Here is a 23,250-nt window from a genome sequence, read left to right on the forward strand (position 1 = left end):
GTGTTTTCGACTTGAAATTGTGTTAGTTAGTGTCTATGGCTCGTGTATAATATGAATATATGTTTTGTTTGCTCGATTTGTTGATTTAGAGTAACTAGTATGAACTTTGAAATGGGTGTGCTTAATCTTTGATTTTGGATGATTAAATGTTGTTTAATTGTTAAAGTTCATGTATTAAATGTGTTACTAGCATCATTAGCTTCAATTTGATGTGTAGGTTGATTAAGAAAACTTCAAAAGCATGATTATTGATTTTGAGATGTTTGACTAGGGTTTGATAGTTCTTGACATGAATTTTTGGATGCTTGAATGCCATGGAATGTTAATTGTTAGTGTTTAGTTGTAATGTATGCGTTATTACCTTCAAAACGGCATGTCGTATGTGTAAATTGGATTCCCGAATCATAAAATACGTTTTACGAACTTGAAACTTTGAAAATAAACCTTTCTTGATCAATTGACGAGTTTTCGGTTATTGTAAATGATGTTTTTGATTGATGATATGTGGTTAGTTGTATTCCTCGTCAAAATACCTTTTCGACGATATATGATAGGCATTATAAGTGTTTGCGGGTCAAGAATTGGGTTGAAAAAGGTTTTGGTTCGTGCACACTTGGAAAAACTGACCAGAATTCTCTGCCCAGGTAGTGGCGCGGCGCGCCACATCCCCGCGCGGCGCGCAGAATCGCCTGGCCAGATTCTGCTCACTTTGTCACATTTCACGCGAAATGTTTGACTAGCTATCGACCTCCGATTCACATGAAACTTGTTTTAATATACTTGTATATGAATATTTAGCATAGAAAAATAGTTCGGGACCCGACCCGAACGCGTTGACTTTTTCGTTGACTTTGACCAAGTTTGACTTTTAGTCAAACTTAACCAAACTTTTATACAATCATTCTAACATGCTTTTATACTTGTTTCTTGTATGAAACTTGACAACGTGATTCACATGCTATACTTAATCGAGTCGTAACGAGCCATAGGACTAATTGAACACATTTCGCCCGACCTTGTGTCGTAACCGGTTAATTGATATAACTTACTTGTTTAGGTCAAGGCTAAGCAACTTTCATGCACACGTTTACTTGTTGAAGTACCTTTATACTCGTGCACTCGAGGTGAGATCATAGTCCCACCTTTTCAACAACTTTTTATACTTTTAAATTGTGGGCTGAGAAACATATACTTTGTTACATTTTGTACTACTTGCTTTTATACTTTGAACACAAGTACAAGGAAAACAAACATTCCACAGCGAGTTAGAACAAAAATCCTCAATTCGATTATCATTAGTTACACTTGCAGGGTGTAAGCGAGAACTTATATTGTGTGGCCATACGGGTTTGACAAACCCTCATTACGGACGGTTCGCTACCGTCTACGGATGAAATATATTTTCGGGAAACAGTGTATGTTCTAACACTATTGTGATGGGGTTCTATGGAAGGAAACGTTAAGTCTTGATAATTGGGTGCTCGCGAACCAAATTTTGGAATGCAACTTTTGGATGATCAATTTATGGAAATACTAAAGATTGTGGTTCAAAATATAACTTTTATTAATACACCTATGATTTCACCAACGTTTTTCGTTGACAGTTTTCTATATGTTTCTCAGGTTCATACATGGCTATTTGATACATGCTTCCGCGTACATTCATACTTGCTTGGGGTCAAGCATACATGCATACACTCTGATTTCATGCTTGGAGTCAAGCATACATACATGCATACGCTAGTGATAGCACCGTTGGATTCAAACATATTGTTTACATACTTACGCTATTTATAGCAACTGTGATTTTAAACTAATTATGTCGCAAGATATTTCATTTGTACTTTACTACTTTTGTAAACTTAAACTCGTTGTCGATCCGTCTGGTGAACTAAACTTTGCAAGTCATGCACATTTCAAATGAATGCGACATAATTTTGGTCAAACGCGTCTCATATAGGGACTATGACCACGCAACGGGACCTAAGTAGCGGCGCCGTCAATGACGATTTTGCCGGGTCGTTACAAGTGGTATCAGAGCGTTGGTTGTAGGGAACTAGGACGTGCATTAGTGTGTCTAACAGAGTCGTTAGGACGCATTAGTGAGTCTAGACTACAACCGGATAGTTAGCATTTGCATTCTGACATACATTTGCTATAGATAGCACTTACTTGACTACTTGTGCATTATACTTGAATCATTCTTAGGCAAACTTTTTAATGGTACCCAACCTTCATCATACGAACTCGTATTCCGCCACTTTTTGGTAACACACGTAAATTCATGATTCATACACGTATGGATGACGACGACTTCATTAGTCACACTTGTTCGGGAACTCTGTCTCCCGGATTGTTATTTGCCACCGTTTCAACTTACTATCGGTTTCCCACTGGTGTTTCTTACTATCTACTTTTTGGTGTTACTACCATCACTACTCTAGGTGAGTATCGTCATCAACATTTATCACTACGGTTGCGTACTACTCGTTATCATGACTCATTACTCTTTTCATACCTGAATACATTTTTGTCTGACTCGAACCGCATTGATGTGAACAATCATTTATACACTTCCCTCGGGGAACGCTTCCTTAGATTTGCAGAAATTCTTTCGATTTAATACGAGTCACGTTTGAGACGTCGTTACATTTTGTTCATTTTAGGTCTTCACGATGACACGAACTTGAATCTATAGAGTGATGTGGGAATGGAGGTATGAGTTAGCGTAATATAACGACACTCGATCAACGTGGTTATATTACGGTAAGACATACCAAAGTTCTAGTGACGCGTGATGGTGGTTAGACTCGATCAACCTAAACACCACCATGTGCCATGTACATGACTTCATCTTTTCAGGTTTGGACATCCGAAAACTCCGAGAATATTTATAACAACCATACCGGGGACACACCTTCAATTATTGTCAAATTATATTTATGCTTCCGAATGAATTACCGATTCCATTCGACTTCAACCGTATGTCACACGGGTATACTAGCTCGTCCTCGCGCAGTCTTATTGACTAACTACAATTTACTCGTTATGCTCGCATCGAGGCGGAAACTTCTCTCGCCTTACACTCGTAATTCCGGTTCAGGAAATCTTTTATTTTAAATTCTCAATGGAGAGAGACTCTTCACGTTATACTAGTATTCACCTCGAGGGTGAATAGTTCCGACGAACGTTTTTCTTTCAAAAACCCGATAAGAACTTGCCCCGACGAACGTTTTTGGAAACCGATAAATCTTCCGCGACGCGAATTTTCTTGAGAAACTTGTCCTAGCTAACGTTTTCAATTCCTAGCAAACTTGTTCAATATGCCTTAGGGAAATGTACCCCGTTTCGGATCGAGATCCTCGTTTCACTTCTAGATTTTGGAGTGCCTTACAAAAAGCCTCGGGACCGCGTTTAGACATGAGTACCGCGTACCATCCACAACCCGACGGACCGAACAAACATGCGATTTAAACCTTGGAAACCATAATACAAGTTTGTATTACCAACTTCAAATTTACTTGAGAAAAGTATTTTCCTTTAACCGAATCCTCGTACTACAATGATTTTCATTCGAGTTTTAACGTCACTCCTTTTGAAACCACATGTGACCGGAAACGTCATTCTCCTTTGTCGAACCAAGTAAACGATGATCAATTCACCGGGGCCGAGGTTATTCATGAGCAACCGAGAAAATTTATTCATATTCAGGTAAAACCCTACGCGACTCGTAATCACCAAGAGCTACGCCGATGTTAGACGTAAACATTTCAAATTCCACGTGGGAAACCGCGTCACGTTAAGAGTCGCACCTTGGAAAAGTGCAATCCGTTTCGGGAAAACGTAGGAAGCTAAATCCGCGATATTTTGATCCTTTAAATTCTTGGGGTGTTTTGGACCCGTCGCTAGCCATTTAGACTTTTCCGACTCATTTTGGGTCTCCGTTTATCCTACATTCGATGTATCAACTCAAAGACGTGTTTTGCGAAACGAGAACTTGTTATCTCCTTTGATGAACTCACTATCGACGATAACCCTCACTTCCTAGGAGGACCGGTTGAAACCATAAATCGTGAAGCCAAACCTTAAAACAACATATGATCCCGACCGTCAAAATTCGTTGAAATACCCTAGAACGTACTTCTCCCTCATTCGTAGAATTGGCAACACAAAATCTCGAGGAAGATTCAACAACTACTACTTCCAACTAAATTTCGGGACGAAATTTCTTTTAAGGTGTAGGTAATGTAACATCCCGCCTTTTTCCGTTAAATTTATTTTTAACACCGTCTTTTTCTTTTAAATAATACCTTTCGTTATTTAACTTCGTAGTTTCCGTTGACTAACGTTCATAATAATTCCGTCATTTAATTATAACATCTCTCGTTAACTTGCGTTTTAAAAATATTTGTTTGGTTAATTCCCGCACCCGCTTTGAAACTTGAGGGACTAAACTTGCCAAGAGGGCAAAGAGATGACTAGGTCAACTAGTCAACCTTCACCCTCCTCCATTCATTTCAACCTCCCCATTTCATTACTTCCATTTTTATTCTCTCAAAACCTCAAACACAAAATCATCATCTAAATTCGGTTTAGGGAGCTAGCAACAAAACAAATTACATATTTGGAATCCTCTCTTCATCCTCTACAATTTGATACCAACTTCATCTCGTTTGGGTAACATTTCTAAAACTCTAGATTTCTCTAAATTCGTGTTTTCGACTTGAAATTGTGTTAGTTAGTGTCTATGGCTCGTGTATAATATGAATATATGTTTTGTTTGCTCGATTTGTTGATTTAGAGTAACTAGTATGAACTTTGAAATGGGTGTGCTTAATCTTTGATTTTGGATGATTAAATGTTGTTTAATTGTTAAAGTTCATGTATTAAATGTGTTACTAGCATCATTAGCTTCAATTTGATGTGTAGGTTGATTAAGAAAACTTCAAAAGCATGATTATTGATTTTGAGATGTTTGACTAGGGTTTGATAGTTCTTGACATGAATTTTTGGATGCTTGAATGCCATGGAATGTTAATTGTTAGTGTTTAGTTGTAATGTATGCGTTATTACCTTCAAAACGGCATGTCGTATGTGTAAATTGGATTCCCGAATCATAAAATACGTTTTACGAACTTGAAACTTTGAAAATAAACCTTTCTTGATCAATTGACGAGTTTTCGGTTATTGTAAATGATGTTTTTGATTGATGATATGTGGTTAGTTGTATTCCTCGTCAAAATACCTTTTCGACGATATATGATAGGCATTATAAGTGTTTGCGGGTCAAGAATTGGGTTGAAAAAGGTTTTGGTTCGTGCACACTTGGAAAAACTGACCAGAATTCTCTGCCCAGGTAGTGGCGCGGCGCGCCACATCCCCGCGCGGCGCGCAGAATCGCCTGGCCAGATTCTGCTCACTTTGTCACATTTCACGCGAAATGTTTGACTAGCTATCGACCTCCGATTCACATGAAACTTGTTTTAATATACTTGTATATGAATATTTAGCATAGAAAAATAGTTCGGGACCCGACCCGAACGCGTTGACTTTTTCGTTGACTTTGACCAAGTTTGACTTTTAGTCAAACTTAACCAAACTTTTATACAATCATTCTAACATGCTTTTATACTTGTTTCTTGTATGAAACTTGACAACGTGATTCACATGCTATACTTAATCGAGTCGTAACGAGCCATAGGACTAATTGAACACATTTCGCCCGACCTTGTGTCGTAACCGGTTAATTGATATAACTTACTTGTTTAGGTCAAGGCTAAGCAACTTTCATGCACACGTTTACTTGTTGAAGTACCTTTATACTCGTGCACTCGAGGTGAGATCATAGTCCCACCTTTTCAACAACTTTTTATACTTTTAAATTGTGGGCTGAGAAACATATACTTTGTTACATTTTGTACTACTTGCTTTTATACTTTGAACACAAGTACAAGGAAAACAAACATTCCACAGCGAGTTAGAACAAAAATCCTCAATTCGATTATCATTAGTTACACTTGCAGGGTGTAAGCGAGAACTTATATTGTGTGGCCATACGGGTTTGACAAACCCTCATTACGGACGGTTCGCTACCGTCTACGGATGAAATATATTTTCGGGAAACAGTGTATGTTCTAACACTATTGTGATGGGGTTCTATGGAAGGAAACGTTAAGTCTTGATAATTGGGTGCTCGCGAACCAAATTTTGGAATGCAACTTTTGGATGATCAATTTATGGAAATACTAAAGATTGTGGTTCAAAATATAACTTTTATTAATACACCTATGATTTCACCAACGTTTTTCGTTGACAGTTTTCTATATGTTTCTCAGGTTCATACATGGCTATTTGATACATGCTTCCGCGTACATTCATACTTGCTTGGGGTCAAGCATACATGCATACACTCTGATTTCATGCTTGGAGTCAAGCATACATACATGCATACGCTAGTGATAGCACCGTTGGATTCAAACATATTGTTTACATACTTACGCTATTTATAGCAACTGTGATTTTAAACTAATTATGTCGCAAGATATTTCATTTGTACTTTACTACTTTTGTAAACTTAAACTCGTTGTCGATCCGTCTGGTGAACTAAACTTTGCAAGTCATGCACATTTCAAATGAATGCGACATAATTTTGGTCAAACGCGTCTCATATAGGGACTATGACCACGCAACGGGACCTAAGTAGCGGCGCCGTCAATAACGGTTTTGGTCGGGTCGTTACAGTTGGTACCCCATGGTAATGTCCGTCAATTTTTACACGATAACTTGTAACGACTTCGATTTTTCAGTTTTAACGTTGTTGCTTAAATTCTATGATTTGCCAGTATAGAAAAAAATATACTCCGTATCTAAGAACATTTAAGAATATACTATTTTAATACGTGTTACGTATTATTATGTTTACATGTTTCATGCTTCGGGTTAGAAGTATTTGAAATTTTTTTAGAAAAACCACCTCAGTTAGTGAAAACGGGAACTGTCATTTGAGAGCAAGAGAATAGAGAGGAGAGAATTTTTTTTTTTTTTTTATGATAAAAAGATACTAGGTTTGGGTTATTTGGTTTCTAAGTTAGGTTAGATTTCCTAATTATTTTGTGACTTAGACCACTCCCAACCATGACGTACTTCCTCCCCAGGACACACCGCTACATCAGCGCCACATCAGCTTTCTCTCTCCATTTATTTTTCACTTCCTCTACATCACACATCACTACCAACCATGACATCCTCCATCCCCATCACATGGCCCCACATATATTATTATTATTATTATTATTATTATTATTATTATTATTTCGAATATAATTATTAAAATCTATTTTTTAGAATATATATTTTTTTTGAACAACACTTTTATGAAGTGATAGTGTAATGGTATAGAGGTATATATAGTGGGGGTTGGAAAAAAAATAAAAAAAAAAGTACCAACGGCATTATAGCCGTTTGAAAAAATAAATATAGTCAATAAATGGCTTTGATTCCCGTCCTCAAAATATTATACACACGACATCCATCAGCACGGAACCAGGAGAGAGGATTGAGGGCGGCCGACGGCGGGATGAATGCCATAGGCGCCCTCGAGGGCGGAGGTGATGACAGTGTGAGGGCGCCCACCGTTGGGAATGGTCTTAGAGATCAAGCAAAAATATATGGAGAGGGGATATTTGCCGATTTTGGGAAAGTCCTTAGGGGCTTCCCGAGTTCCCGGGACTTTTTATTTTTCGCAAAACGACACGAAACCTTTAAACTCGCTCGATATGAAAGCTGGTCATGATTTTATTGGTTTAATCCTTCATTTAGCAGCTCTTTCAATAACCTTCCCAAACGCATCCTTATTTGAAAAGTATTTCGGAATAAATTATTCACATATCTTTCCCCTTGCTTCAACCAGCATAGGTTTTCTCAATCGTAGCTATAACACAATCACGATCTCCGCCACATTCTTCAAACTAACCGCCTATCGTTAATTTCTTATTAGCTGGATTAGTATCCACGTCATTTTTAAGCACAATTCGAAGTGGGGTATGTCTCGATTTTATCTCTTCCCTTCTCAGTCTTCATATACACGTGCATATACATAGATTTGTATAGATATATGCTTTATTTGATTCGGTTAACTAAATCTTTATATGTTGACTGTGGATCCGAAAATGCTTGTAACCTGTTCGACGAAATGCCAGTTAAATTTTCATTTTAGCACATACATAAACGATGAAAATTTTATATAACATAGTATATTAGCCTTCGAGTTTTAATTTTTTTTTTGATCATTTAAATTTAAATGATAGTAATAGATAAATCAATCATATATGCAATAAAATAAATTAAAAAAAGCTCCTTTTTATTGTATTTCTGTGTTTTCTCTTAGAGAAAATTCGCATATCAGGCTTAAATTTGTATTGACTATTGACCAAATGTTAGTGTTTGTGGATGATAATCTATGTTGATACTTTTGTCACTTATAATTTTTGACAGTTGATCATAAAATTTCAAATGACTTTGTGCTTTCCTTCGACTCCTAATAAGATTTGGAGTACTCTGGCTTTGTTCCTTGGTGGTTCATCTCTATTTGGTGGTGGTTTGTATCTTTCTTATGTGCATGTTGCTCCTCAACAAGCTCGTATAAAAGCCCGAAATGATTATGTGAGGGATAGATTGAAAAAGAAATATGGGTATGACAAGTTCACTCCTAGTGAGCCGAATAAAGCCTAACAGTTCAATTTTTGCTGATGTAAGTTTGTTCTATACAATTGTTCTTATATAGTTAAAATTGAGTAAAGTCTTTGACTAATAATGGTGAGTACAAATTTGGAATAGCATTGTAATCAAAATTTGTGTATCTATTTTAAGATGCAATTCATGTAACTTGGTATAATTTGGTCATGTTTCTAAAGCATTCTTTTTTAATATCACATTAACCCCTCTCCTGAATGTTCAATATCATTAGTCATTGTTTGAATTATCATGTAGAACATTATATATAAATCTGGATATTTGGATACTTGGATAGTGAGTGATACAGTAATTTTATTCAAGTGTATTTCAGATGTAAAGAATAGCTACCAGAGTTGCATTACTTTCAAAATTTACCGAGTTATGCTTTAATTTATATGGTTTACCTATAAGTTATCAACATAAATTGTTCATGATTGATCCCAATAACATGACAGGATCTTTGTCTTCAAAGGCTCCATATTAAATTCAACGGCATATTAAAAATAAAAGGTGATATCAACATTATGAAAACAGAAACCATACTTTAACAGGAAGTTACATCTTGATATTAATTACGGAGTACTAATAGTACTGTAATAGTTTTGCATTGCGCGTTGTAGTGTAACGCAAAACTATGTATCACATGGGTAAGTACATACGCAATAATCATCAGCACCATTGTGACAAGTCCCCTGCCCATCTGGATTTCTTTGTTTACAAGCTATCATACAATGTGTTGCCGCCCCTTAACATTTGCCTAAATTTATAACACACTTTTCAACAGGTTCGGGACTTTCAGCTGGTTCATCCGCTGAAATCGTCAACATCATCCCTGCATTCCATTCAATAACGTTAATAACAATAAGAGCATAACATATTTAATCTTCTTGATTTTTATCATTCTTTTTTATCTAACTTTACAAAACAGATGATATAAGAAAAAGAAAAGGTCCTTAAATAGTGATTGAATTAAGCAAGATTGAATATGAAGTGCAAAGTAGTTATATTATAATTGTACCTGAAACACTTAGAAGAATGAAGATTATATGAAATGTGGTGATATTTTTAGCCATAACTATGGAGATCACTAAGATATATATGTAAAAGTTGGAATGATTAGAAACAGAGATACATGCCCATATTTATAATGTATAGTATTTCTTTATTTGTTAAATCATTTACTATCGTAGTTACACGCCCATAAACTTAAAAAAGCGTTTATATTGCCACTACTATTTCTGTCCCTGTTAGTCATTAATATGTTCAAACTTGCATTGTAGTTACTGTATTTGCTATGTTTCTGAAAATTGAAAATGTAGCATAATATGCATAAAATTATCGGTTTGTTTTATTGCTGATGGTATTTGCCACTCATCTCCAAAACTGCTTTTAAATTGCACTGCAAACATCTCAAGTGATAGCCTCTTTTACAAGCATCACAGACAAGTACTGTATCGACATCGTTAATAATGACCGTGCACGTTTGACAGCTCAAAGCCTTATTCATATAGTCACTTGATGGCGGATTCCGTTGCTGATGCTCTAACATATGTGAATATAATACTTTTTCATTGAACAATTTTACCAATTTCATTGTGGGTTTCAACAGGAGATCGATTGAACAATGTTCATGTGATGTTGCATACGATGATTTTTGTTTGTCAAATGAGAAGGCTCCTTGTCTAATCTAGCTCTATCAAAAGAAACATGTTGAGATTGTATATATTGTGTTGTTGGAGTATTTAATGATTTGCTATCTAAAACCAAATTTGCTGCAAATGATCAGAAAGATATCGGCAATTAGTAATGCAAAAATAGGTAAAATTATACATCAGTGAGGGCAGGACCTCGAGAGGTTGAGTGGTCGGGTTCGTCTTGTTTGTTAGTTTAGCGTGATTCCTTTTTCCGTGTTGTAATCGGTTTTGTTTGGTTAGAATTTTTGTTTATGTTTTTTCGGGTTGTTAGGGAGGCTCGTTTATAAATAGTTTCGTTCAGATAGTTGCGCGAGCTTCTTCCCCATTTCCCCTGTCTTTTATGTATTTCTGTTGAGGGCGTTTTTTTTTTTTTTTTTTTTTTTTTTTTTTTTTGAAAAAGGATCTCGTTTCTATATGAGTATTCGTTTTTTTCGAAAAAAAAAAAAAAACATCAATGAGAAGCAGATGAAAGCAATCATATATCAATAAACATGATCACTATATACCTAAAAGTTCAAACTCAATAAAACAAATACTCATTATTTCACAATCATAGATCATTTGATCACTTTGAAACTAAAACTTCGTACTTGATAAAAGGTAGCCATGGTTTCGCAACCATAAGTGATAAAGCTAGATAAGCGAGCAATACACACAATATGGAGACGTCAACAGAAAATCTCTACCTACTAACCACAGCAGTAAGACAAGTACCGTATCTATGCACCAGTAAACACTAAAGCGTAGCACCAATAGCACTATTTAAGGAAAACTTTTGTTGAGAGTAGTTGGGGGCATGCATCATAAAGTAAAAGCTTTATGATACCTCATTATTTCAAGGTTTGGTAAACAATAAAAAAAAAATGATAACATACCCAACATTAAAGATAGTCAAATTTACGTCGTTAGTCCCTAATGTTTGGTTAAAATTTCATAGATGGACTTAAAATTATTTTTTTAAAGTGGATAATCCTAATGTTTGCATATATTGCATGGTTGGTACCTAACACTAACGCCCTTTAAATATTTCCGTTAAACTTATTCATGTGCCACATGACGGTACTTTTGTCATTTCTCTTCTTATCTTTCACTTACCCTCTTTCTTACCACCCATCGAAACCAAAAACACATCAAAAACATGTAACATAACTTTCTAAACACTTGAAATTGAATTATAATCAAACACCCTCTTAATAAAACCATAAATTAATATCAATTTTAAGGTAATAACGTATAAATATTCTTCGTTTTTATAAACCCATTTTCTCAACCCATCAGATTGAAGATGTTGGCGGCAGTGTCGGCGGTTTCGTTGCTACAAAAATGTGGATGGCGAGATGTAAAATCCGAGAGCGAGGGGTAAAAATGCTTCTTTTGTTACAGATGATATTTGTTATCTTTGAGTTGCTATTATTGGTTGTTTGTTTTGCGTACTTTCTCAATTTTCTTTTTTCAAAGGTTGTTTTTGTATAATGCCTAGCTTTAGTTTATTCAATTTGGTTAGCTTCTTGTAGTTGTTAGGATTGTTTGAATGTTTTTTGTGTTTGTTTGTCTAATTCTTATGTGCTCGGCTCGTCAGTAGATTGTTTTTTGTTTGTTTTCTAGTTGCGAGGCATGTTAAGACTTTTTTGTATTGTTTGATAGGTTTTTTAGCGGTCGATGAAAATCTTTTGCTTATAAAAGTTTGAAGTTTTTATGAAAAAAATTAATGTTTAAAATAATCAAACGTCAATAATTTAATGTAATTGAAAAGTATAACAAAACAAGTGATAGACAACGTGATCGGACCGACCATTCAAAAACGACTACACCGTTTCAAGGGTTGAATCATTCTCCACCAACTTGTATATTTCGTTAAATTAAGTTGAAAATAAATTCAATCAAATTAAAATAAACGTAAACTACGACGATACGACAACGCTCGCCGGTTAACGGTGGCGCCGTGTGTCCCAAACTACCATCATAATCATCATCTTATATTCATATTTTCAATCATCTAATCAATTAAAATCTCTAATTACAATTTCACAATCTGTATCGCTGATCCGTTGAGGTAATTTCTTTTCTTTTTAATTTTCGTAATTTCGCCCTAAATTCTACTTCTATCCGTATGCATCAATAAATAGGGTTTCAATACGTGAACCTTATTGATATCTTCAATACTGTATCGATTGAGGGAGCTACGTTAATGTCAGGCATCTATTATATTAATTCATGCCCTAATTTTCGAGATTTTGGGGATTTAATAGCGATTATAGGAGGATCGTCAAATTTACGCTTTTATGATATATGATAGTGATATAGATAGCTTGATTACATATAACGTGATGTTTTTGTTTAGGTTTTGAACTTCTGTAGCTTTAATTGTGTAATGGTTGCTGATGATTAATGTATTCAGGTTTCTGATTCAGATAAATGGCGTCTTCTGCGGATCCATGGACTAGGGAATATTCTGAAGCTTCTAAACTTGCAGATGATATCACTGGAATGATATCAGATATGAGTTCGGTTGGTTTAGGGCCGGAAGCTCAGCGTCATTCGTCTGCTATTCGTAGGAAAATTACGATATTAGGAACTAGACTTGATACTTTGCAGTCTCTTTTGACAAAGCTTCCTGCTAAACAACCTTTGTAAGTATGTTGTTATGTTGCTTGATTTGAAATTTAGGTGAAGGTTATACTTAGTTCTGCCGAATTACGTCTAGCATATAGCACATTACATTGTTAGCTTTATTATGTTGGTATAACGACATTTACTGCATGCTACTCTCACAACTATTCTCATTGTTAGTGGGATATTAGTAGTTAAACAACTTATGTTCATCCGATTTATTCGCACTGTGTTTTAGTTATTACTTATTGCATAGGTTTAGATCAGTTGAAAGTTCATCTTTTAAACATCAGTGATATGATTTCTTTAATTGCAGGACAGAAAAAGAAATGAACAGACGCAGAGATACACTTAATAATTTGAGAACAAAGGTAACACAGATGGCCAACACATTGAACATGTCAAGCTTTGGTAATAGGGACAGCTTGCTTGGACCAGATATTAAGCCACCTGATGCCATGAGCAGAATAGCTGGTTTGGACAACTCTGGCATTGTTGGGTTGCAGAGACAAGTTATGAGAGGCAAGCTATAATTACTCACAATACTTTCTGCTACGTAATTCAGTTAATATATTGCACTTAAACACATTATCTGTTCTTGACTTTCAGGTTTAGTTTTTTTTATTTATTTGTAATTGAAATATTTTTGAATGTTTTGGAATTCCTTTATGCAGAACAAGATGAAGGCCTAGAAAAGTTGGAGGAAACAGTGATAAGTACCAAACATATTGCTTTGGCAGTCAATGAAGAACTTGACCTGCACACTAGACTCATTGTATGCCAATCTTCTGCTTTTATTAACCTCTTATCGAAGTTTTAAACCAGTATGCCTCATTGTATGCCAATCTTCTGCTTTTATTAACCTCTAATATGCAGGATGACTTGGACGAACATGTTGACGTTACGGATTCTCGGCTAAAGGTTATACTCTTGCTAATATGCATACATGATAACATCACAAATTATATCATGACTATCATTACTCATCCTTAGTATCAGCTCTTGTTACTCATTTGGTAAAATCTGATATTTGGTCCTTCCAATCTTATGAAATTCTAATATAACATATCACCTTAAAAACTACTTTAACCACCTCTTTAAAGAGGTTAGTAGACAACCCCAAATGAAAGTTAACCGGTTGTTTCCTGAAAGTAAAGGTGTTTGTCGGTTCGGTTTCCGCTCGGTGTATTCAGCGGTTTGTTCGTTTTGAAATTTATGGAAGCAAATCTGGAAGCCAAAACCCGAAGCCGAATTCAGTTTTAATACTGAAACCGAACCAAAAACCGAATTTGAATATGGTTTGGTTTCGGTTAAATCGAAAATCTTAAAGCATCATAATTCAACCAAAATAATCATAATATGACTTCAAATTTGAAATATGATTTTAAAATCGATTTTTCATATATATATATTTACTAAATTAATACTCCCGGTCTCAAAGTTATTGTCCCGCTTTGACTCAAAATATTTTTGTTTGTATTATATAATATTTGAATTTGATTAAAATTATACCAATTAAAACACAATATCCCTATATACTAAAATGCATGGCAAGATTCGTCGTTTCAGTTATATCGAATTGTCATTTTGAGTTTGCGTTCACACTACAACCGGTCCCTCAACTTCGGCTTACTTTACACAACGACCCCTCGAGTTTTCACTTTTCCGGGGGTAGAAAACGTAATTATATAATTTTATTAAAATAAAAGAAACTAATTCCACCCGAATTTTTAACGGGCCCGATCTTCTCGCTCGGTGCGAGTTAAATTTTTCCGAGACCACCGTTCAACTCGAAAAAATCTGATGAACACAACGCGACTAACTATACGCGAAACGGACATCGTTAAAAAAATAATAAATAACGGTTCCTATATTCTCGCTCGGTGCGAGTTAAATTTTTCCGAGAGCACCGTTCAACTCTGAAATAATTTTACGAACACAACGAGACTAACTATACGCGAAACGGACTATCGTTAAAAAAACACTAAATATTTCGGGCTGTATTTCATACATATACATACACGTTCAACAAACAACCCAACCTACTAGAAATATTAGGTACCAAACAACGTATATTCAAATTCGACCGCACGTTGAATACAACCGCAGCAACGCGCGGTCGAATTTTTTTCTAGTTTTAAAACTAAATCCGTTCATACAATTTTCATTTTCATAAAATATTATATAGCACAAAAAAATAATAATTAAACTCAAAATTTAAAAAGCAAGACTTTGAAAAGTCAAACGTGACATTTTATTTTGGGACGGAGGGAGTATATTATTAGTTGAGTTCGGTTTTGGCTAACCCAAATTCAAAAAAGTAAAACCTAAAACTGAATTCAAATTTCAAATCCGAACTGAAACGAAAAATCGAAAACCGAATTTATATTTGATTTGGCTTTTTCCGGTGTTCATCCGATTTGGTCTTCGGGTTACTTGTGCCATTGGTTATTGTTTCTAATTTTTGACATTGGTTATTTTTACTTGCATTTGACAATCTGTATACTTCTATTGTTATGTACTGAACAGAGAGTGCAAAAGAATCTAGCAATTCTGAACAAACGCACCAAAGGCGGGTGCTCGTTCTTGTGCCTACTGTTATCTGTGATTGGAATCCTTGTTCTTGTTGTGGCTTTATGGATGATAATAAAGTACTTGTGATGGAAAATGTATCTATCTAGCCCTGTTTTGTGTGAAGATTGGCTTCTTATACTGGTGATTCGAGTGCTTTTCTTGTGTCATAATATGTGTGTTTTTTTTCTCTAAATTAAATAGCTTTCGAGTGCATATATGCCAGTGTCTTGAACCTTTGGTTCTATATCTGCAGTGTTATGTGCTACCAGAGCGCAAATTTCCAGTTGGTAAACAATTGTTTGTTCCGCATATTATACTATTGATGTGGTGGTTTGTTGTGATAATTCAGAGTTAAACATTTTGACATCTTACACGTTAAATGTTAGTTTTTAACATATATCCTCTTAATAAGTGATAAATTCACATATTTACCCACATGAGTAGGGTAATATCAAATAAGTCCATTTTAAACATACAAACCCATCAAATATACCCAATTGATTAAAATTAAGACTCATCAATAAACTCTAATATTAATATTAATCATGTACATGGTTGCTCAATTACGTTTAATCACGATTGTCATCGTCTTTCAAAGTGAAAACACATCTTTATCAATTTTGTGAATCTATTTTTCTATTTTTTATTTGATTTAGTTATTGATATATGTTGAACCTGTTTTGAAGTTATAAAATTCTAAAAAATACTTAATTGGGTATATTTGATGAGTTTATATGTTTAAAATGGGTTTATTTGATATTACCCTACTTATGTGGGCAAATATGTGAATTTAGCCCTTACTAAGGGGATATATGTTAAAAACTCCTTAAATATCAATGTCTACTGAGTTTGACGCAATCTTTGATTCATAGAAACATTCAGTTTAACAGGGCTGTTCGCACATGTTATGCATATGATCTTTGCACTTGATGTCTATCTATTGTTCATAAACTCTCGAACTCTGGACTTGAACGTTTATTTTCTTTTAATTTCGATTTGGTTATAATAACGTAACGTGAACGTATGAACTATTTGTTATTTGAATCGTTTGATTGCGTGTTTGTTTGTCTAATGTAGGTGAAAGTTGATTTTATTGTTTAAGATAATGAACTGGGTCCTAGGGGGAGTTTGTTGGTGCATAATAGTCCCCGAGCTCATTACGACCGAGTTAATATGCGTTAATGTTTAACTTTCTCTACTGGAGTGCAACCGCTCTACTGGAGTGCAACCGCATGGATGCAGAATGCATCCATACGGGTCCATTGGGCAACCGCACGGTTGCACGTGCTGTAAGTATATAGAGGCCAATTCGGGTTCATTGTTAGGGTTACGTATCATAATCATTCCTAAGTGTCTAAACCGAATCCCTGGTCGTCTAGCATTCGTTTGGGTTGATCTAATCATCCTAAGTCGTATAATACATAAGATCATAGAGTAATTGATTGTTTTAGATAGTAAAACTCAATATCGAGTTATTCCGCACTCGATATTGAAGATTAGATCGTTTAATCTTGTTTACACGATCCTACAAGTGGAATCCTGAGTTAGCAGGATAAAGTAGTGTGCATACAAAAATGTTATGTCAAAGTTTACAACTGTTCAAGTAACCATTTTTGAATAGGGGTGGTGTAACTTTAAGGAATTACCTATTCACATGCACAACCATAATATTTCAAGGCTCAAGCATGTCTTACACAAAATAAACAGAGTTTAAATTCCTTAATCTCTTTCACATGGGTACCCCGCTGATGATCATAAGTTTATAGTGTATTTATATAAGTATTTTAAGTGATGGTAAACCAGTACACTAGTTATGTACCTCACTAGTTATGTACCTCTATATCCACATTGCTAAACATCCATTTAGATTATTTATATCTAAATGTGGGTAAACAAAAGTGTGATGTAAGAATACTATTTAAAATCTTCGGTTGAACGGGCTGAAAAATATTCGAACTATATTGATATTTGATATATCAACCATTTTAAGTTGTATTTTATGATACTATTTTTGGTCAAAGCCTGAAGTACGCTAGTTTTGTTGAGTATATTTCATGAGATATTTTTCTAGTTACCCAACGTGATCATAACTTCGATAAAACCTTTAAATTATTTGAGCACTAGAGTCAAACACGAGAATGCATATAAAATTGTAAGGCTCATAAACTAGCTACATATCAAAGTCGAACATTAATTAAACACAATGCAATGATATCGAAGACAAACTCGAAACCATTAGATAATTGTCATTAGGCATAAGCCAGCTACACATCTTATAAAAATCAAAGAAACCGATAAATGTGTTTGCCTCTCCGTATATGCATAGCTTAACAGCAAACACAATGATCTTCAAAACGACAATAAAAAACTTGCAATTTTTGCATCAGACTAGCCAAATTTCCTTCATAGCCATAAAACCTTTTTATAATTAAGAGGCAATCTTGATCTACTTAATTGGGCCAGTCTTTTTGGATGTCAAAACTGTAGTTAAGCTCCAAGTAACACTTGTTATCGTCATCAACAAACTGATCAAATGAAAACAAGAAACAGCAAAACAAATGAACATAAACGCATAAATAATAAGCTCTTCCAGGGGTTTAAATTTAGACTGATAGTGTAAATCTAATGCATCTGGACCTGTAACTTTTAATCCCCATCTGGACCCATTGCCCAAAGATGTTGAAAGAATTAAATGAATAAAAGTATAAGGGCAAGGTACTAAATGCACTTGAACAGAGAAGTGTTCGAACCGGTCAAAAACTGGCCAAGGTATATGATCGTATCAAATCCGGAACGCGGATAGGATACTAGTGCAAGTCACAATCACGTTAACGGTGAGCGGTTTAGTCTTCTCTAACTCTTCCGAATAACTATGATTACCGGATCCAAATACTTGTTCCGAATCCAGTTGAGGTCAAACGTCTAGAGACAGAAAGTTCTACTATGACAAATGATCTGATCTGCCAATTAATGGAATCTAGGTGGCCTATTTATAGGCAAAAAGTCAAAGGTTCTCTTTCAGGAAAGGACACGCGTCATGCTCTGACTGGTGGGTCAACCCTTATCTTTCGGAGATTGACCGGTCAACTCCATAAAATACGGAACATGACTTTTATATGATCTTCAGATCTAACAGTTGTTCGGTCTTCTTGTATCTTTTATCCGATGTCCGCTATTTTCAAACTTATGGTTTTTATGCCTTTTATTCACGTTTATGGTGAGCAATTCTTTATCCGAATATAATTTCTTGTTGATTTTCTATACGCTATCCGGTTAGCGTATCATTAGTATACTTTTCAAACATATAACTTATATAAACATTGTATTAAATAACTCATATTATTATCGTAATAATTTAAATTTTACAACTATTACTAATATAAAATAATATTTAAATTAAATATTGTATCAGAAATAGTTGCAAAATTTAAATCATTAATCTGAATTATTTAACACTATTTTAAGAAGCATTGTAACCACAAGGTGTAGTCTAGTGGTCAGATGCTTGGGAATCTGAAAATAAATAATAAATAAGAAGTATTATATTTGAAAATTCTGACTTTACCAATATCCAACAGTCAACCCGCCCGTTTTGCCACCTAGACTTGAAACAAAAGACCATTACGAATACAACCAAAATTACCTTGGTTTTTGCTGAATAGTTTCCTCTAGCAAACATACCCGAGGGAGTAGTCTCTTCAGGCATTACATGTGTGTATGGTTCTGCTTGAGGACTAAACGTCCCAAGCATCTGTTTTGAGTTGTCAACTGCATCATTAAACATCTAATGGTTCATAATTACAACACAAAATAAGATAAAGAAAGGAATAATGACATTATAGTACCTACCCTTAAGACCCTTTTTCCAAACATTGTTGGTGTACTTTAGCCCACAAACTATGTCGTTGCTGACCTTGATCGAGAATTTCAAATTATACTTGCTACCTTCTTTTAAGGTGAACCAAGTCCCTTTCGGTTTCCCAGAATCGGGAATCTCAAGAACTAGGTCGGGTCTACCGATAGAGACGATTGTCAGACTTAGTATTTTCACATCTGGTTCTTGAACTTCTGCCAAAAATATAGATATACATAGTACACTTAACAATCAAGTTTTGAAACAAAGTCAATGCAATGAACAGTTAGGAACATAACTACATAACATTAGTTTAGAATTTAGTAAAATAAGACATGCTTCAAGTCTTATGGAATATTTAGAAGAGAAATTATTATACAAAAAAAAAAAAATGAAATAGATAATAGTAAGGATTTTCAAATGACGGCCTTGGGGTTGTAATTAATGTGCATAAATATATTGTACATTTGAATAATCGTCACCAAAAAGGTAATATTAACCGTATTTATGTATGTTAAGACAGCTTTAAAGGCTGTAGTTAGAAAAATTCTAAAATAAATAATAATAATAATTAAAAATAATACCTTCAACTTGATTGACATCTACACTTCCAAGCAGCTGCTCTTTCCACCTCCTTAAGCTTTCATCATCCTGAACCAACGACGCAGTCAGCAAAAACGACCAATATTTGCAAATCCATACACATAGTTTCTAAGTTTTTTTTTAGATATAAAAGATTACAATGAAATAGTAGAAAATAATAAAAAAACCTTGTCCTTTTCAAGATGCTCTCTTATACTAATTTTCGGACCCAAATGTATTTGAGTGTCTTCTTCATCTTCAGTTGCATAACAAGACGATTCAGATGCAGCATCATCATGAGCAGCAGATCCAGATGGCAGCACAGTTTCTTTATCATCGGTACCACCCATGTCTCTTCAGAAACACAACAAACTGTAAAATAAAAAAAATAAAAAAAAAAGAGTTTTAAACATATTGCAAGAACATTGAAGGAAAAGTCTGAATTTGATACATGAAAAAAAAAAATTACTTGATGTTAGACCACTAAAGTTATATTTAAAAGAAAATCAATCCAAGCTTCTACAAGGTAAAGAACTAACTATAAAAAGACTAAAACATACAATCCCTTGAAATATGAGTATTGCAATATCATGAACAATGACTACATATAAAAGGTGACAGTTTCAACTCATAAATTGGTCAATATGGGCTATACTGATAATGAGTTAAAAACTTAAAATGTAATACTACAAATATTAACTAACAAAGAAATGGGTCGAACTGCTATAAAGTTGCACAAAATCTTCTCAGGTGTTCGAAATTTCCTAAGTTTCTTTACATAAGTGAAAACAATAACTTTTGACCCGAACTACTTATGACCCGTTTACGCAAATTGTGTGACCTATATGGTTAGTGTGTTGGCTGATGAATTGTATAGATACCTCAATAAAAATGAAACAAACAAGTGAAGATGGGTTACTAACCTTTGCTTAACTTTGTACAAGCATGAAAAATAATGAGTAAAGAATTAAAGCTTCAAACATTAGGTAAAAAAAAAAACCACCCAGGTGGATAAATAAACCCACTCAAAACTGTCAACACCAAGATTCTACATGCAGAAAAAAGCCAAAAGTGTCAAATTTATGTAGAAGGCACCAAAATTCTGCAGTCCCATGTGAGTAACTGAATGTCACATGAAGAGTTGAAAAATAGGCATAAGTGGTACAATGCCAAGTAATTGGATAAAAAACTAGAGACAAAAAAAGAAACCATAATAAATTATGGGTTGGTGGAACAATTTAAAAAAAAAAAAAAAATAAAAATAAAAAAAAAAAAATAAATCTACACACCTCACATGATCAGAAAAAGGGACCAGCTAGTACTGATGGGTTATGGATGAAAAAAATACATATACATTATTTGGGTTAAAATTGTATTATTCTTCAAAATGTATATGTATTTTTATTGTTAACAGTGACACGTTAAAATGGTAGCAAAGGAGTCCATAACAATATCCTAAATTGTTCATATTCAAGAAACACTACAGGCGACTCAGTTGATAGTCAAAAAGGTGAAAATTTTGTCGTGTAGCGTGTCTTTTTGCGGCGAGATTTTGTCGCCGCAAATGTGTTCGTCGCCAGTCCTCTTTTTTGTTGTAGTAAAATTAATAATTGTCTGAATTGAGTAATTGAGTAATTGATATGATCATATTTAACACATAAGTCCATATAGCTATAACACAAGAAAATACGGAAAAAGTATTATGGATCGACCCGACCCGACCCGACCCGATTTAAACTTCCCTTTAAATATATAGGTTAGTGTCGGTACACATCTCTACCCCATTAGGGAAATTTCATTAGTTTTCACCAAACAACACCAACTTGAAGCTTTTAATTAGTACCTTACAACATCTTTATCTATAAATGCAACGATAGGATAATGCTGATAAAAGAGAGATGATATATCCACACTCAAATTTGATAAATCCACTAAAATTATACACAATTTTCCTAAAATAACCTCTATATTTTCTTTCACCTCCGTCTATTTGTCTTACACACATGAGGGTGGTACGGGAAATGATGTAAATATGTTGTGGATCTATCAAATCTACATGTGGAAATATCACCTCCCATAAAAAAAAATAAAGCAAGGATAATGCATGTCATCATGACTCATGAACAAAAAACAAGATGAGATGTAATATTATATAATTTAAAACACAACAAAAAAAGAGTTGGCTAAAGAATGGTGAGGTATATAAATTACAAGAGAACCTTAACAATAACAAGGTAAATAACCCAAAAGGGATATCAAGCAACAAACTTTATTCAAAAATGCAAAGATATATCAAAGTATTCAAATATTAAACAAAATAATAAAAAGGAAGTAAACCAATATCAGCAATACCATTAAATTATTATAGTAATGCAATCCTGAAAGAAAAATGCAAATGCAAATATATAAAAAGAAAACATAAATAATTAATGGGTTGGTGAAAGAATGATGACATACCTCTTATGATCAAAAAAGAACCCTGCAAGTAATAATGGGTTATACCAAAGAACTCTTGACTAACTTAAAAAGATCATCATCAATTTCTTAACAAGGTAGCAATCAGTAAAAAGAAAAGGGACATTATTGATTTGGTTTGAGGTGAAAATAGAATAATTATAATTATAATTATAATTACGTTTTAGTTGATTGAAAAAAGAGAGGAAATAATCTTGTGGTGATCCAAATATGATGATGATGAATAGGACCGAAATATGGTGTTACTATTTTTTTGTTTTTCTTTTTTAATATTAGTTTATAGTTTTTCTTTTTAATTTTCAATAAAAAACGGAGTTTACATTTTAATATAAAGATTAATGATTTACTCCTTACATTTTTTCCACTGTGAATTATACTACTCAATGGCATAATAACACATGAAAAAATTAATAATTATGATTCCTAGAGATAATTTGTGGATAACACGTTTCATAAAACTTCTTGTTAAGCTAAATTACAATTACAATCCAATCTATCAACATCAACATATTAAATAAAATGGTATAATATAATCTTTTTAATGAACAATTCAGAAGGTCCTTTATTATACATTTATATATAATATAAATATAAATACACCTAAAACACTCCAACAGTGCCTGATAAAAACCACTTGCTGAACTCATCTAAACTATAACTGACAATTAGTTTTAGTTATAGTTTAAAAGCAAAAACAATAAATGTATGTAACCATATATTTTATTCCAT

At 34.1% G+C, this 23,250-nt stretch overlaps 2 protein-coding genes across 5 annotated transcripts; one reads left to right on the forward strand and one right to left on the reverse strand.

Annotated features, from left to right (window-relative positions):
- The first annotated feature begins 12,257 nt into the window (after positions 1–12,257).
- LOC139897794 (syntaxin-52-like) lies at positions 12,258–15,984 on the forward strand. Of its 2 annotated transcripts, none has more exons than XM_071880488.1 (6): positions 12,258–12,480; positions 12,826–13,057; positions 13,354–13,559; positions 13,712–13,812; positions 13,914–13,958; positions 15,567–15,984. In XM_071880488.1, exons 2-6 carry the CDS (start codon positions 12,843–12,845, stop codon positions 15,696–15,698), a joined length of 699 nt encoding a protein of 232 aa, XP_071736589.1. In that variant the 5' UTR covers positions 12,258–12,480; positions 12,826–12,842; the 3' UTR covers positions 15,699–15,984. The 2 variants fall into 2 exon arrangements, with proteins under 2 accessions (XP_071736589.1, XP_071736590.1); XM_071880489.1 differs by having other exon boundaries at positions 12,839–13,057.
- A 1,792-nt stretch (positions 15,985–17,776) lies between these two features.
- LOC139897795 (rho GDP-dissociation inhibitor 1-like) lies at positions 17,777–21,096 on the reverse strand. 3 transcript variants are annotated; one of them, XM_071880491.1, is made up of 6 exons: positions 21,072–21,096; positions 20,235–20,418; positions 20,049–20,115; positions 19,461–19,679; positions 19,255–19,379; positions 17,777–18,136 (listed from the first exon to the last, which is right to left on the reverse strand). In XM_071880491.1, the coding sequence occupies exons 2-6, from the start codon at positions 20,394–20,396 to the stop codon at positions 18,062–18,064; spliced, it is 648 nt and encodes a 215-aa protein (XP_071736592.1). In that variant the 5' UTR covers positions 20,397–20,418; positions 21,072–21,096; the 3' UTR covers positions 17,777–18,061. The 3 variants fall into 3 exon arrangements, with proteins under 3 accessions (XP_071736592.1, XP_071736593.1, XP_071736591.1); XM_071880492.1 differs by lacking the exon at positions 21,072–21,096 and adding an exon at positions 20,970–21,045 and having other exon boundaries at positions 19,461–19,676; XM_071880490.1 differs by lacking the exon at positions 21,072–21,096 and adding an exon at positions 20,970–21,045.
- Between the last annotated feature and the right edge of the window lie 2,154 nt (positions 21,097–23,250).

This window comes from Rutidosis leptorrhynchoides, chromosome 3 (assembly GCF_046630445.1).
Source record: "Rutidosis leptorrhynchoides isolate AG116_Rl617_1_P2 chromosome 3, CSIRO_AGI_Rlap_v1, whole genome shotgun sequence".
NCBI lineage: Eukaryota > Viridiplantae > Streptophyta > Magnoliopsida > Asterales > Asteraceae > Rutidosis > Rutidosis leptorrhynchoides.